The sequence below is a fragment of the Muscardinus avellanarius genome, assembly GCF_963383645.1.
Source record: "Muscardinus avellanarius genome assembly, chromosome: 19".
In the NCBI taxonomy this organism is placed as follows: domain Eukaryota; kingdom Metazoa; phylum Chordata; class Mammalia; order Rodentia; family Gliridae; genus Muscardinus; species Muscardinus avellanarius.
Window position 1 is genome coordinate 33,489,067 of NC_137805.1, and position 13,709 is coordinate 33,502,775.

A 13,709-nucleotide genomic window follows, 5' to 3' on the forward strand; every position below is an offset into this window, starting at 1 on the left:
TAAAAAATAGGGCTGGGGCCTGGCGTGGTGGCCGCAAGCTTGTAATCCCAGCATTTGGGAGGCTGAGACGGGAGGATCGCGGTTCGCGGATAGCCTCAGCTACTTAGTGAGGCCCTCCGCAACTCAGTGAGACCCTGTTTCATAATAAAGAATAAAAAATAGGGCAGGGGGTGTAGCTTGGAGGTCAAATGCCTCTGGGTTCCTTCCCCAGACCCGCAAAAAAAAAAAAAAATAGGGCTGGGGGTATAGCTCAGAGTTAGAATGCCCCTGGGTGCCATCCCCAGTACCACACACACACACACACACACACACACACACACACACACACAAACATGTCCCGCATACCCTGTACTCTTAGCTGACACTTAGGATTGTCAGACTCTTTCATCTGGTGAGCGCAGGCCAGTAGCTCCGGCTGCCCTTCATTCACTGGCCCCTCACATGTGTCATTCATGGACAGCCTGGCGTCCTACCAGGCCCCTAGGATGCCTGGTCAATCAGAGATGCTCAGCTTACATTGAGCTGAGAGAAGAGACTGAACCTGAGAGCGAGGTGCCGACAGGAGCGGAGGATCCCTGGAGGAGGTGACATCAGTGAGACCAGCAGCTGGAGTGATGGGGACAGAGAAGGGCCCCGCAGCCTCAGCCAGGCTCTGCTAGAGTCGGAGCGGGGGAGGGGGCCCAGAGGAGTCAGCAGAGGCCAGGCAGCGAGAGGCCATCCAAGGGCAGCGGGGAGCCACGGAAGGGCGTAAGCAAGGGCACGGCGTGTGTGACTTGTGTTTTAGGAAAGGCTCCCTGGCTGCTATGGAAGCATGAATCAGGCCACTGCACACAGGGGCTACCCAGACACAGGAAGGCCCCAAGAGCCACACCCGTCCCACGGCCCCACTTCACCTGGGCTGGCCTAGCACCCAAGGGTCCTCCCCACCTTGAGCCTGGCTCTGGTGGAGAGCGGGCGCTGGCGCCATCCGACCTCGCTCCTTCTGCCTCTCCCTCTGCTTCTCCCCCCGGCCACCAGGGCCATCTTGCTTTTCTTCCAACGTGCCAGGCATGGTGCCCACCTCAGGGCCTTGGCACCTGCTGCCCCCCTCTGTCTTCAGTGCTCTTCCCAAATATCCACCTGGCTCAGTCTCTGCCTCCCTCAGACATGTGCAGAAATGTCACCTTCTCCCTGAGTGTTAGCACACGTGCGTGCGCTCTCCCTCTCTCTCTCCCTCTCTCTCTCCCTTCCTCTCTCTCCCTTCCTCTCTCTCCCTCTCTCTCTCCCCCCCTCTCTCTCTCCCCCTCTCCCCCCCTCTCACTAGGGACTGAACCCAGGGCCTTGCACATGCTAGGCAACTGCTCCACCGAGCTACCTTCCCAGTCCTAGAGAAGCCTTTCTTTCTTGATCAGCTCACATAAGCCTGCCCGGCCACTCCTGGGCCCTTCCTAACATTCCTGGCGTGTTTTACTGAAATGCCCGGTTAGTGCCTTGCTCTTTCTTTTTAGAGGAAGCGGCTCGAGAGCTGGGATTGGGATCTGTTGTCTTTGTTGCTCTGACCCAAAGACCTAGAACTCTATACCATCTGGGACCTCTTCCGTGCTCCATATATATATATATACATATATACATACATACATATATACATATATACATATATACGTGAGTGTGTGTGTGCGTGTGAGTACACACACATGTAGACAGGTGATACTGGAATGCGGGGCCAAGCATCCCTGATATCAACAGGACGGCCACACGCTGCCGTCATTTAATGCAGCCAGTTGTTAATTGAGCAGCTACACGTGCTGGGCTCTTGTGGCGCAGGTCTCCCGCATCGTCCTCCACATCCACTGTCGTAGCCGTGCTGATCTTAGGAAGCTGCCCTTGTTCCCATCCTACAAAGGAGAAAATCTGAGGCTCAGTGTGACCCGGCCGGGACAGCTCCGGAGGCCGAGCCTCCATTGTCCTGCTCCTCTGCCTCCTTGGTGGGCAGGGTGGACCCGAGGCCCACAGAGCTGCAGGCACTGCCCACACCAGTCGGCAAGCAAGCTCGAGGGCCAGACGAGGAGCCTCCTCCCCGCTCTGCCTCCGACTCCCATCCCTCCCACGCAGCTGGCGGAGGCTAGGGCCCCGGCTGCCCCATCCCGCTCACGGCCGTGTCCCCCACAGAGATGTACCAGTTCAGCATCCAGGAGTCGGCCCCCGTCGGCACGGCGGTGGGACGCGTGAAGGCTGAGGACTCGGACGTGGGCGAGAACACGGACATGACCTACCACCTGAAGGAGGAGAGCGGCAGCGGCGGCGACGCGTTCAAGGTCACCACGGACAGCGACACTCAGGAGGCCATCTTAGTGGTGCAGAAGGTGCGGCCACGCAGGAGGAGGGATGGGCAGGTGGAGGGGGGATACTGCCCCCTCGCTCCACTCTAGGGGCTGGGTCTCTCTCTCTAGAGACCCCAGACTGACCTGGCAGGACACCGATGATATCGTTCTTTTTTATGATATTTTTGTTTTACAAATGAGAAAAGGGAGGTGCAGGTTAAGTGACTCGTCTGAGGTTGTACAGCTACCCATGGAAGCTGAGATTCAATCTGGATTTTTTTCTTTCTCTGCTTTTTCCTTCTTTTCTTTTCTTTTTTTTTTTTTTTTTCAGTACTGAGGATGGAACCCAGGGGCATTCTACCTCTGAGCTATCCCCCAGCCCTCTTTTTTAATTCTTTATTTTGAAACAGGGTCTCACTGAGTTGCAAAGGGCCTCACTAAGTAGCTGAGGCTGTCCGTGAACCCAGATCCTCCTGCCTCCCAAGTACTGGGATTACAAGCGCGCGCCACCACGCCCGGCTCAATCTGGATTTGAATCCACGCTCATAAATGCTAGAACGTGGTGCTTCAACTCTGAACCTTGTTGTTGCCTTCAGTACCCCCCTTCTTTCCTCCTAGAGGAGCGGTCTTTACCCTCATTTCCACTGAGTAAGAACACAGAACCTCAGGGAGGCCTGCGTTTGCCCTAGATCACACCGTGGGGGATGGAGCTGGGCTTTGAACCTGGGTCCCGCAGAGTGACTCCAAGGCTCCTTCCTTCTTAGGTTCCTGTCCTACTGGCTGGTCGAGGGACCAGAAGCTAAAACCACAAACCCAGCGCCCCGTAGGAGAAAAATGGAAGTCACATTAAGAAGCAAGTAGCCACCTTCCAGGACTTAGCCAGGGACTTGGGAAGTTGGGGCTGTGCGGGCCTTTAAGACCACACTGCAACCTGCTCTCTCCCGGGAGACCTAAACTGTCCCACAAATTGGCGGGACAGACGGGAGTCTCACTCCCTGCTCTTGGCCAGTTCCTCTTCCTCCCCGGCAGCCAGAATCTACCTCCTTCAGTTGGCTCCTGTCCTGCCTTCTGTGAGCTCCACCTTCTGGGCCCCACAGAGCCGCCAGCCCCCAGCAGCCATTCACCTGCTCCTTGAGTGCAGAGTGACCCGTTCTTGGCCTGGCGTTGAGAGTTGGAGGACAGAGCTCCCAGTTTTCTCAGCTCCTTCTAAAGAATAATAACACTATAGCTAATAGTAATAAGGTGCTTACCACGCGTCAGGCGCCCCTTCCACTCTTCCCTGCGTATGAACTCATTAAATCTCCATATTAGCCTTTGGAGGCCCATCCTTGTGCAGCTTATAGGTGAGAAACTGAGGTCTGCGTCCAGTAACCAGCCCAAGGTCATGTACCCAGCACAGCCCTGTAGGGACACAAGCCTGGTGGCCTGACTCAGAGTCCCGCCCCTTCTACGCACGGATGGCTTCCGGTCTGTGTCCTTAGGGTGAGACAATCCCATTTCACAGATGGAGAATGAAAGAGCCCTTGAGACCCAGCGCCCCGGAGTAGCAGAAGCCTTGGGCTCTGGAGCCTGGCGTGGGACACCAGCACGGCCGGCGCCGCCCGGGTGTCTGTGTGGAGTCCTCGGAGATGGCTGGGGAGCAGAGCCCAGCCTGATTGATGAGCCGGCTCCAGAGTCCATCGCTCACTCCCCGGCCAGGCCACCGCCTGCCTTCCGCATGCTGATTTCCTGATCCACGGGGTAGAAGAAGGAGGTGCCCGCTTGTGCTGCTGAGAAGGAGGGGTGGGCAGTCGGGGGACCCTGCACGCAGGGCAGGCTCCTGCCTGTGGGTCTCTGGGAAGACCCCCCTGCCAATCGTGTAGCTCCCGCCGTGCAGCCAGGCTGCCATGGCTGGGCCATGGCTTCTCTATCTGCTCTCGGGGGCTATCTTTAGCAGGCCAGAGCCAAGCACAGCTAGGGACACCATTCATCAGCGGGTCACCCGTTAGCAGCTCCTGATGAGAAGCAGCGCCAGCCGCCTGAAGCCCATCTCGGAGGCAGCGCAAGGCAGCTGGGCTCATCACTCCACAGCTCAGCTCAGCGCCTCCGGTGCCGGGAGCTTCTCTCTCCACCCTGAGGCCCAGGGAGCCCAGCGCCAATGCTCTGTCTTGCTGTGTCAGAGCTAGCTACGGCAGGGCGGCCCCAGAACCCAGGCCCAGCGCCCGCTCCCCTCCTGGTCCTAAGATCCCTCCTGGGGCTCTGAGCACCTTGAACCTCTCTAGGCCTTCAGCTCCTCCTGCGTCAGTGAGGTGTAGTGAGGCAGGCTTCTGAGGGTGGTTGGGAAAGGGAGTTAGTGTAACAAAAGTACCAGCCCACAGTAAGTGGCTTGTGTTCAAAAATATGAATGAAGCGGGCGTGGCGGCACAAGCTTGTAATCCTAGTCCTTGGGAGGCTAAAACAGGAGGATCGCAGGTTCACAGCCAGCCTCTGCAACTTAGGGAGGCTCTCAGGAACCTAGTGAGACCCTGTTTCCAAATAAGAAATAAAATCAGCCCGGGGGTATAGCTTGGAGGTAGAATGCCTCTGAATTCAATCCCTAGTACCAAAAGAAATTAGTTTAAAAAATAAATTTAGAAAGCCAGGCGTGGTGGCGCACGCTTGTAATCCCAGCATTTGGGAGGCTGATACAGGAGGATCGCAGTTTGCAGACAGCCTCAGCTACTTAGTGAGGCCCTTTTCAACTCAGTGAGACTCTGTTTTAAAATAAAGAAAATAAGGCTGGAGGTGTAGCTCAGAGGGAGAATACCCCTGGGTTCCATCCCCACTACCATAAAAATAAATAATATTATTATTATTATTATTATTATTATTATTATTATTATTATTATTATTGTTTGGTGGTACTGGGGTTCCTGGAAACCCTCCTACCTCCAGGGTACACTCCCAGTACCTATTTTTATACTTTTTTTTTATTTGGAAACGGTCTCTTAAGCCAGCGAGGCTGGCTTCAAACCTGTGTGATCGTCCTGTCTCCACCTCCCAAGCGCGGAGATTACAAGTGTGCGTCACCATGCCCGGCATAAATTAATAAATTTTAAAAATAAAAGAGAGTTGAATGTAGTGGCCCATGCTTGTATTCCCAGTACTTGGGAGGCTGAGACAGGAGGATCACAGGTTTGAGGACAGCCTTAGCAACATGATGAGACTCTTAGCGATCTAGCAAGACCCTGTTTCAAAACAAAAAGTAAAATAAAATAAAATAGGGCTAGGGTGTAGTTCCGAGGTAGAATGCCCCTGGGTTCTATCCCCAGTACCACATACACACACACAAGAATGAAACGTCCCACCGGGCTGTGTACAGAGACGGGAGGCTGGCTGTTCAGCACCCTTATCCCAGAGCACCGAGTGCTCCTCCGCGGGCTCCTCCACTGGAGCCTGTTTCTCTACCTGCTCCTGGGAAGGGTTGGTCTGGGTCTCTGGCAGCCAGGTCTGTGGGGCAGCCCAGGTAGCCCTGGCTCCCTTTGGGGTCAGCCTGTGACCCCGGCTCAGCCCGCCCCTCCCCTGAGATTGTGTTGCCCACCAAGGCCCAGCGCACTGACCGCCCTCTGCTCTCTCTCCAGCGCCTGGACTTCGAATCCCAGCCCGTGCACACCGTGGTCCTGGAGGCCCTCAACAAGTTTGTGGACCCCCGCTTCGCCGACCTGGGCACGTTCCGCGACCAGGCGATCGTGCGCGTGGCGGTGACGGACGTGGACGAGCCCCCCGAGTTCCGGCCGCCCTCCGGCCTCCTGGAGGTGCAGGAGGACGCGCAGGTGGGCTCCCTGGTCGGCGTGGTGACGGCGCGGGACCCCGACGCCGCCAACCGGCCCGTCCGGTGAGACCCCCGCCCGGGGCCGACGCCTGCTGCCTGCTCTCACCATCGCCCACCACAGACCACGGGCGGGGGGGAGGCGGCTGCACGGGGTGCGGGGAGGCGGCTGCGTGGGGCTTGGTTGCAGAGAAAGGGTCGGGGAGCCCAAGAGCTAAGAAGCAGAGGAGGGAAAATTCAGAGGCAGGGGAATTGAGGACAAGGAGAGAGAGCCAGACCAGATGAAGGGCAGAGAGAACTGAGCTGGCCCCACATCCTCTCTATCTACGCAGGTCCCCTGTGCTACTGCTGGTCCCTGAGTCTAGAATATTCTAGACCTGCTGTCCCCCAGGGTTCATCCTCTCACTTCTCTGGCTCGAAAGCCACCCTCAGCAAGGCCTCTTCCTAAACATCATTCCCACCCCAGCATCCTGCCCTAACACTTCAGGTCCCGTTCCTCGCTGGCCATCTCCCGGCCTTCATGGCCATCTCATGTGCCCTCCGATGGCTCCCCCTGAGAGGTGAGCCCCAGGAGGGTAGAGACTTACACCAACCTGCTCCCCGCAGTGTCCTCAGGGCCTAGCCCAGCGCCTGCTACTCACTGACGCCCATCAGTATATGGCCAACGGATGAAATTAAAAATAGTGAGACTAAGAGAAAGGCAGAAACAGACTCACAGAGATGTGGAGAAACCAACGGCGAGAGGGAGAGGTCAGAGAGAAACCGGAGGAGCCTGAGAAACGGAGAAAGGCGCCTTGGAGAGGGAACCTGAGAGGGAAGAAGCAGATCCAGAGAGACAGAGGCGAGGGACAGGGAGCGCTGGGGGCAGGATCCTCGGCAGAAGAAGGTCAGAGAGGAGGCTAGGACCAGCAGAGGCAGGGCGGGCGCACCAAGTAATGCCGGCCTGTGGGAGGCTGAGACAGGAGGATTGGCGGTTTGCTGCTGGACTCAGCAACTTAGTGAGACCCTGTTTCAAAAGGAGGGAAGGAGGGAGGGAGGGAGGGAGGGAGGGAGGGAAGGAAGGAAGGAAGGAAGGAAGGAAGGAAGGAAGGAAAAGGGAAAGGGAGGGGAGGCTGGAGGTGTATCTTGGAGATAGAATGCCCTAGGTTCAATCCCCAGTAGACACACACACACACACACACACACACACACACACGCACGCGCGCGCGGAGAAAAGGAGAGAGAGGGAGGGAGGAGCAAGCCATAGCAGAAACCGATCCAGAGGAGGGGTCAGGGTGGTTTGGCCAGCGTCAGATGGGTGGGGAAGAGGCTCTGGGGCTCCCCACTTTTTCCCTAAAAACCCTGAACATAGCCCATGAGTGATCCCTGGGCCGGTTCTGGGCCTAGCCTTGCGCTGGGCATTGAGGAGAAGGTGCGGGAAAGTTAACTTAAAGATCTGTGCTTTGCACGATTCCAGAGGATAACGTGTCCACCGGCACATGTCTGAACAGTGCTCTTGGGACTGTCTCGTGCCCAGCCTGTGCAAGCCTCCACGGCAGCCCTGGGTGGTGACACAGAGACGCGATGCTGCCCACCTACCCACAGGCGCTCAGGCTGGGGATAGCGTCGGGGGCCTGGGAAGACCCCGGGAGGGGCCGGGAATTTAACTGAGCCGGGCAGCTGGCTCTGGTTAGGTGTAGACAGCAGGGGAGGGCATTTTGACGAGGAGTGGTGCATGCAGATGTGGAAAGGCAAGGTGGTGGTCGGTGTGCCTGGGGAGAGCAGGGGTGGGTGCAGGGCACAGTGAGCCTCAGGGGCAGGCCAGGAGCTCAGGCTGAGCCCCCTCCCACCTGCCAGACACCCCCTTTGCCTCTGCCCAGTTTCAGACCTCTGGGGAGGCAGGTGGCCCGTCCATTGGGCAGCTGAGGCCCGGGTGGGGGAGCGGCACAGGCTCTGTGGGTAGGGCCCTGGCGGGGCCTCCTCTGCTCCTCTCCCTGTCGTCACTCCCCCTGCCCTTCTGTTTCCTCCCCTTCCCTCCTCTCTGGCTTCCTCCTCTTCTGCTTTTATCTGCACTGAAAGGGCCAACTTTGAAACCTCCTCACCTCCTTTCATCTCTCTTTGCCGGCCCCTTCCCCAGGGCTCCTCAGAAGCAGGAGGCTCAGAGAAGCTGAGACAGGTCCAATTTAGCACCACAAATGTTTACTCCCTGCTCCAGGCAGCGCAGGCCTGGGGCTACGGCAGGAGGACTCAGTCAAGGGCGGAGCTGGGGTGGGCCTCCAGGAGCCCGAGGCCAGTGGGGGCTGTGCGGGCAGAGAAGGGGTCATCTCAGGGCGGGCCCAGCTCCAGGGCTCTGAGGGCCACTGGGCCACTTTGGGCACTGTTCCATGAAATGAGGAAGCATAATAAGATAGATCCCTGGCCACCTGGAGTTTGCCTTTTCTGGGGAGGGGGACAGTCAACTAATGGTTTACACTGATAAGAGCTATAAAGACAGTAACAGGTGAGGAGGGATTGGGGCCACGTTAGATTGAGTGACATCCGGATCTGAATCACTGAGTTAACCAGGCAAAGATGTGGAAGAGAGCATCCAGGGAGAGGTCCAGCCAGCGCAAAGGCCCTGAGGCAGGCAGAAAGAGAGTTGGTATATTCCTGGAAGTGCAGAAATGAAACAGCATCCTGGGAGACTTTGCTCAGCACACGCTGCAGGGCCCGGGGACACGGGCTGCCCAGAGTAACTTCCTGCACCTCTGCACCGCAGAGTGGGTGGTGCCTGGCGCGGTGCATCTACCCCTGCAGAGGTATTGTGCTCATGTTACTGATGAGGAGTCCCGGAGGGGACGTGACTTGCCCACGGGCACCCAGCTCAAAGGGCAAGGGCCAAGATTTAGCTCTGGCGGACTGCCAGCCTCACGGGCTTCCACCCTTGGAGTTCTCTGTGGTCAGTACAGCTCCTGACTGTGTGCAGCGCCCTTTCCTGTGCCTGGACCACAAGGACGGGCCAGACACAGGCCACTGGAAGGCCAGGTGCCCATGCACACGGTTTCTGGCACAGCGCGGGGACGCAGCCTGGGCTCCTTGGCCTGCCCTCGAGGCTCACCATGCCCTCCCTCCTGTGTGCATGGGGCCAGTGACAGTCCCGGGCCCAACAATGGGGAGCTCAGTGGAGGGGGCCACAGGTTTCTCCCTGGTGGTCCTGGACAGTGAGACAGCTGGCCAGAGCAGAACAGGGGCCAGGCAGGGAGATCAGCCAGGTGGCCGCCCAGCGGGTGTGGCGGGAGACGGGATGGAGTGGCATCTGGGGACAGGCTCTGAAGGACCTTGAATGTCAGGTGAAGGAGTGGGACTTTATCCTACAGCCAGTGGGGAGCCTCAGAAGGCTCTAGAGGGAGGGAGGAGAGGGCTCAGATCTCTGGATCAGGCAGCCATGCAGACAGACCGGCCATTATGAGCCCAGCCACTTCCCACCGGCCCTAGCCCCATTGTGAGTCTCCTTTGAACATCAAAACCAGTCCACATGGGACCCGTGGAAGCCATCACCGCCTCCCCCCAACCCCACCAGCAGTATAAAGTGCATGCGCTTTGGAGTCAGAGAAAACCTGGGTTCAAATTGTAGAATTCTGAGCAGGTCACTGCACCCCCTTCTGAACTTAAGTTTCCCTGTCTCTAAAATGGGCATCATGACAGGCATCTGGCCTCGCTTGTCATGGCCTCACTAGCAGGTGTTAAATGTCTACTACACACCACGTCGGTGCTCAGTGCTCCCAGGGTTAGGAGGAGGATTAAGTGCTTGGCGCACAGTAGACTCTCAAGAAATGCACATGATATTTTTCTTGGTGAGCTGGACACTCGTATTTTCCTCTTCGTTCTGCAGACAGTACCGACCACAGACAACTTCCCAGGCACTGCGTGCGGGCCTTTGAGTGTGTGTCTTCAAGGGGAGACAGACAGCTGGGCGTGGTGGCGCACCCTTGTAATCCCCGTGCTTGGGAGGCAGAGACGGGAGGATCGCATAGGTTCGAAGCCAGCCACGCTGGCTTAAGAGACCCTGTTTCCAAATAAAAATGTAAAAATAGGTCTGGGAGTGAAGCCCAGAGGCAGAAGGGCTTCCAGGAACCCCAGCACCACCAAAAAAAAGTGGGAGACAGACAGAGGGGCGGAGTGAGCGGAGAGCCCTCGATGGGCAGGGCGCAGGCTTTGGACTGGAGTGGGTGCCGCCCCACTAGCGGTTGGACAGGTGCTGCGCCCTTCAGCTGGCACACGTATGTGTTGGTGAGCCCAGCACACAGGAACACCAGAAAGCCTGCCACGCATGAGCCGGCAGCACGATTGTCATGCCAGCGTGCGTTACATACGCACATATTTATGTGCCAAACGTCATACGTTCACCCAGGCCGGGACCTGTACCCCTCCTCTCCCCACCCTAACCTCAACAGCCGCAGCTGCTCCTAGTGCCCAGGTTGTGACAGCTGAACCTGGGGTGACAGGACCTGGGGATTTGGGAGCTCACGCAGGTCAAGCCCTGTAAATAAAAACGAGAGTGGCTCCCATACCGTGCGGCAGGAGCGAGCACTTTCTTTCTTGTTTTGTTGGTGCTTATTTATATTTACTTACTGGCCTTTATGTATTGGTAGTCACCTGTCTCGGTGTCATGCCCAGCCTGCGAGGGGGGCATTCTTATCTCCATTTTTAGAGAAGGAAACTGAAGAACGGAGAGGTCAAGTGACTCGCACAAGGTCACACCGCTAGGCTCCAGGCAGAGGGGCGTCAGGTCTGTGCACTGACCAGCGTTCCCAGTTTTCCTTGCACACACAGCGCTTGCACACCCACCCCCACACTAGCCTACATATACTCTCTCGCTCCCCCCTCCACCCACACCTGCTCCAGAACCCTTGCCGCCTTCAGGGTCCAGCCGGCTAAATGAGAAGCAGCAACAGGCCCCAGCTGCCTCCGTCCTCCTCGGGTCACAGGGGGCGTCCCAAGGTCCACCGGCGGGTGCCACCCCCCCCCCGGGCACACGCAGGCCACACACGGGCACAGGAGGAAGCAGATTTTTCTGACTTGCGGTTACAATGACCACAGTTCCCACTTGTGACTTTCCTGGAACTTGGCTCTGCACACCGCACTGCATTCCACCCTCCCTGGGAACTTGCGGGGCAGGATGAACCCCTCCAAGATGAAAGGGGCTTGTCTGGGGTGGTGCGGACCTGGCTCCAGACCCAGGGTGAGCAGCTGCCGCTTGAGCCTTTGCCAGTGCAACTGCAGACACACACACACACACACACACACACACACACACACACACACACACGCGCGCGCGCTTTCCAGGAACACAGGCCAGTAATATGGCCCTGCACACGAGGTGCACGGTCCCCCCAAACCCCACATCTGCCAGGCCCCAGCCCTTCCCACCCTCCCTTGCACTCACTCGCTGGCTCCCTGGGCTGGACCAGAAACACCTGTGTTCAGCCAGCCAGCCACGCTGACCGGCAGCCCAAGTCTTTAGCTGGTTAATGGCCGTGAGAGCCACAGCCTTGGGGACAGCTGCCTCCACTAGGTTCCAGCCCCTCCCTGCCCCTCTAGGAAGGAACAAAAAAAAAAAATGGAGGTGGAGGAGGAGAAAGAGGAGAAAAGAGGAGAAGAGAGGAAGGTGGTGACGCCCTCGCATAAGCCCTGCCCTCTCCTGGCCCTCACCCACCTGTGGAATCCCAAGGATATCCAAGTCTCCTTCCAGCCAAACCACACTAGGAGTCCCCTTCGGCCTCCTTTGGACTCAGACACCTAACAGGGCCAGGTAGGGGCACAGGGGACCTGTGGCTCCCGGCATTGATCCAACACGCCAGGAAGAGCCTCTCAGTGTAGGGTCTCACATGTGGGTACCCCAGGCAGGGCCAGTCGCTAGCCCACATGGCACCTTTGTGTAAGTAAGAAAAAGGAACTGGGTGTGGTGGCTGGCGCACGTCATCCCAGCATTCGGGAGGCTGACACTGGAGGATCGCGGTTCGCGGACAGCCTCAGCTACTTAGTGAGGCCCTCTGCAACTCAGTGAGACCCTGTTTCAAAATAAAGAATAAAAAATAGGGCTGGTGGGGTAGCTCCCAGGTAGAATGCCCCTGGGTTCCATCCCCAGAAGAGAGAGAGAGAGAGAGAGAGAGAGAGAGAAAGAGAGAGAAAGAAAAAAGAAAAAGGCCCCCTTTTGAGAAGATAGTCCCTGCCTAGGACACCTGGCTAGCTAAGCAAAAGGCTGGCTGGACTCCATCTCCTCCTTCCTGTTCAGCCTGGTACCTTGTACTAGATGCAGCCTGCACAGCCATGCTCTGCAAGCCCTAAGCTTGGCAAGCTGCCTCTCAGAGCCTCGGTCTGTCCACAAAGCGGGGAGATGCGCCAGCCTCGCAGGATGATGGCAGGACCCTTGTCCATCTCCTTTTCAGGGTTCCCCCGGTGCCTAGCACAGAGTGGTACAATTGATGTTTGGGGCAGGAAGGAGTACAGCAAACTGTACTGGTTGGGGCGGGGAGGGAGGAGGGCATCTACAAACTGTCGAGCCATGCTAGGGAAGGATGACTATCTTGGTCTGAACCTCCCAGGTCAGGGCGACCCGAAGCAGTTTAGCGGCCTAAGGACAGGAAGGATCATTAGGCCTGGGATCTGGGAGGCCAGCGTTTAATGCCCACCTAGCCTGTGGGCACCGCACTCTAGTTGGCCTTCAGCCCTCTACACAGGTAGATATGAACAGCCTCAGGACTGCGCCCTGCCCAGCCCCTCCCCAGCTGGCACCATAGTGCCGCGCCAGGATGAATCCCCCCATTTTCCAGCAAAAAGACAGGGAGGTACAGGCACCTGTCCCAGAAGAAGCCACAGATGCTTCAAACCCAGCTCAGGGCCCTGCAGCCCGCCCGTCGCTCCGGGTCCGCAGGCCTGGGCCTCGGTTTCCCTGTCCGGGATTGGAGGCAGGGCACTTCCTCCGGCCTGGGGGAGGAGGGGCCCGGGCTGCGCCTCCCCCTGCTGCACAATGCGCCTTTGTCTGCGGAGCTGCCGCTGCTCCCCCACCAGTGTTATCAGCGCCGGGAAGCGGCGGCCAGCGCTGGCGGGGCCTCTCCGGGCCGCCGCCACCCGAGACATGTGTTGGACACGGGCCTTTCAGGCCTGGAGCCGCCGCACAAAGGCCCGGGAAGAAGGCGGAACAAAGGGGCTTTTTCACGCAGCAACTGAAAAGCCGCAGATTAGCTCCTGCGCCGCTGCGCAGGCGGGAGAAGCTGGCGACCGTGCCCAGACCTCTCCCCATGCACGGAGGCCGGGCCCTGGCCTCGGGCCTCCACCCTGACCGCCTGAAAAGCCTCTACCGCCACAACTGACCACCCCTCTCCGGCTCAAACGCCCCCATCGGCTCCCCAGACCTCGTCAAAGTCCCGGATTCTGCGGCCTCGTGTCCTGGCACCCAACTCACTCGCTCTCCATTTCCCGGCCGTGATTATTTTATACCATTAACCTTTCTCTGAATAATTCCCATCCGCCTTGTGTCCCCACTGGCCGGAATGCCAGCCCCAGTCCCTTCCTGGCGGTCAGGCCCAGTTCTAGCGTCGGCTAGTTTGGAAAGATTAGAAAGTCTGTAAGCAAGCCAGGCAGCCTGCCTACTTCAGTGACAG

At 58.0% G+C, this 13,709-nt stretch overlaps 1 protein-coding gene across 1 annotated transcript in view; it reads left to right on the top strand.

Annotated features, from left to right (window-relative positions):
* Positions 1–13,709, top strand: part of CDH22 (cadherin 22) — a gene marked incomplete at both ends in the record, with an annotated part of 76,421 nt that overhangs the window by 37,764 nt on the left and 24,948 nt on the right. The window contains 2 exons of the mRNA XM_080716765.1: positions 2,149–2,342; positions 5,900–6,153. Coding sequence (XP_080572891.1) covers positions 2,149–2,342; positions 5,900–6,153 — 448 coding nt within the window. The remainder of the gene's footprint in view (positions 1–2,148; positions 2,343–5,899; positions 6,154–13,709) is intronic.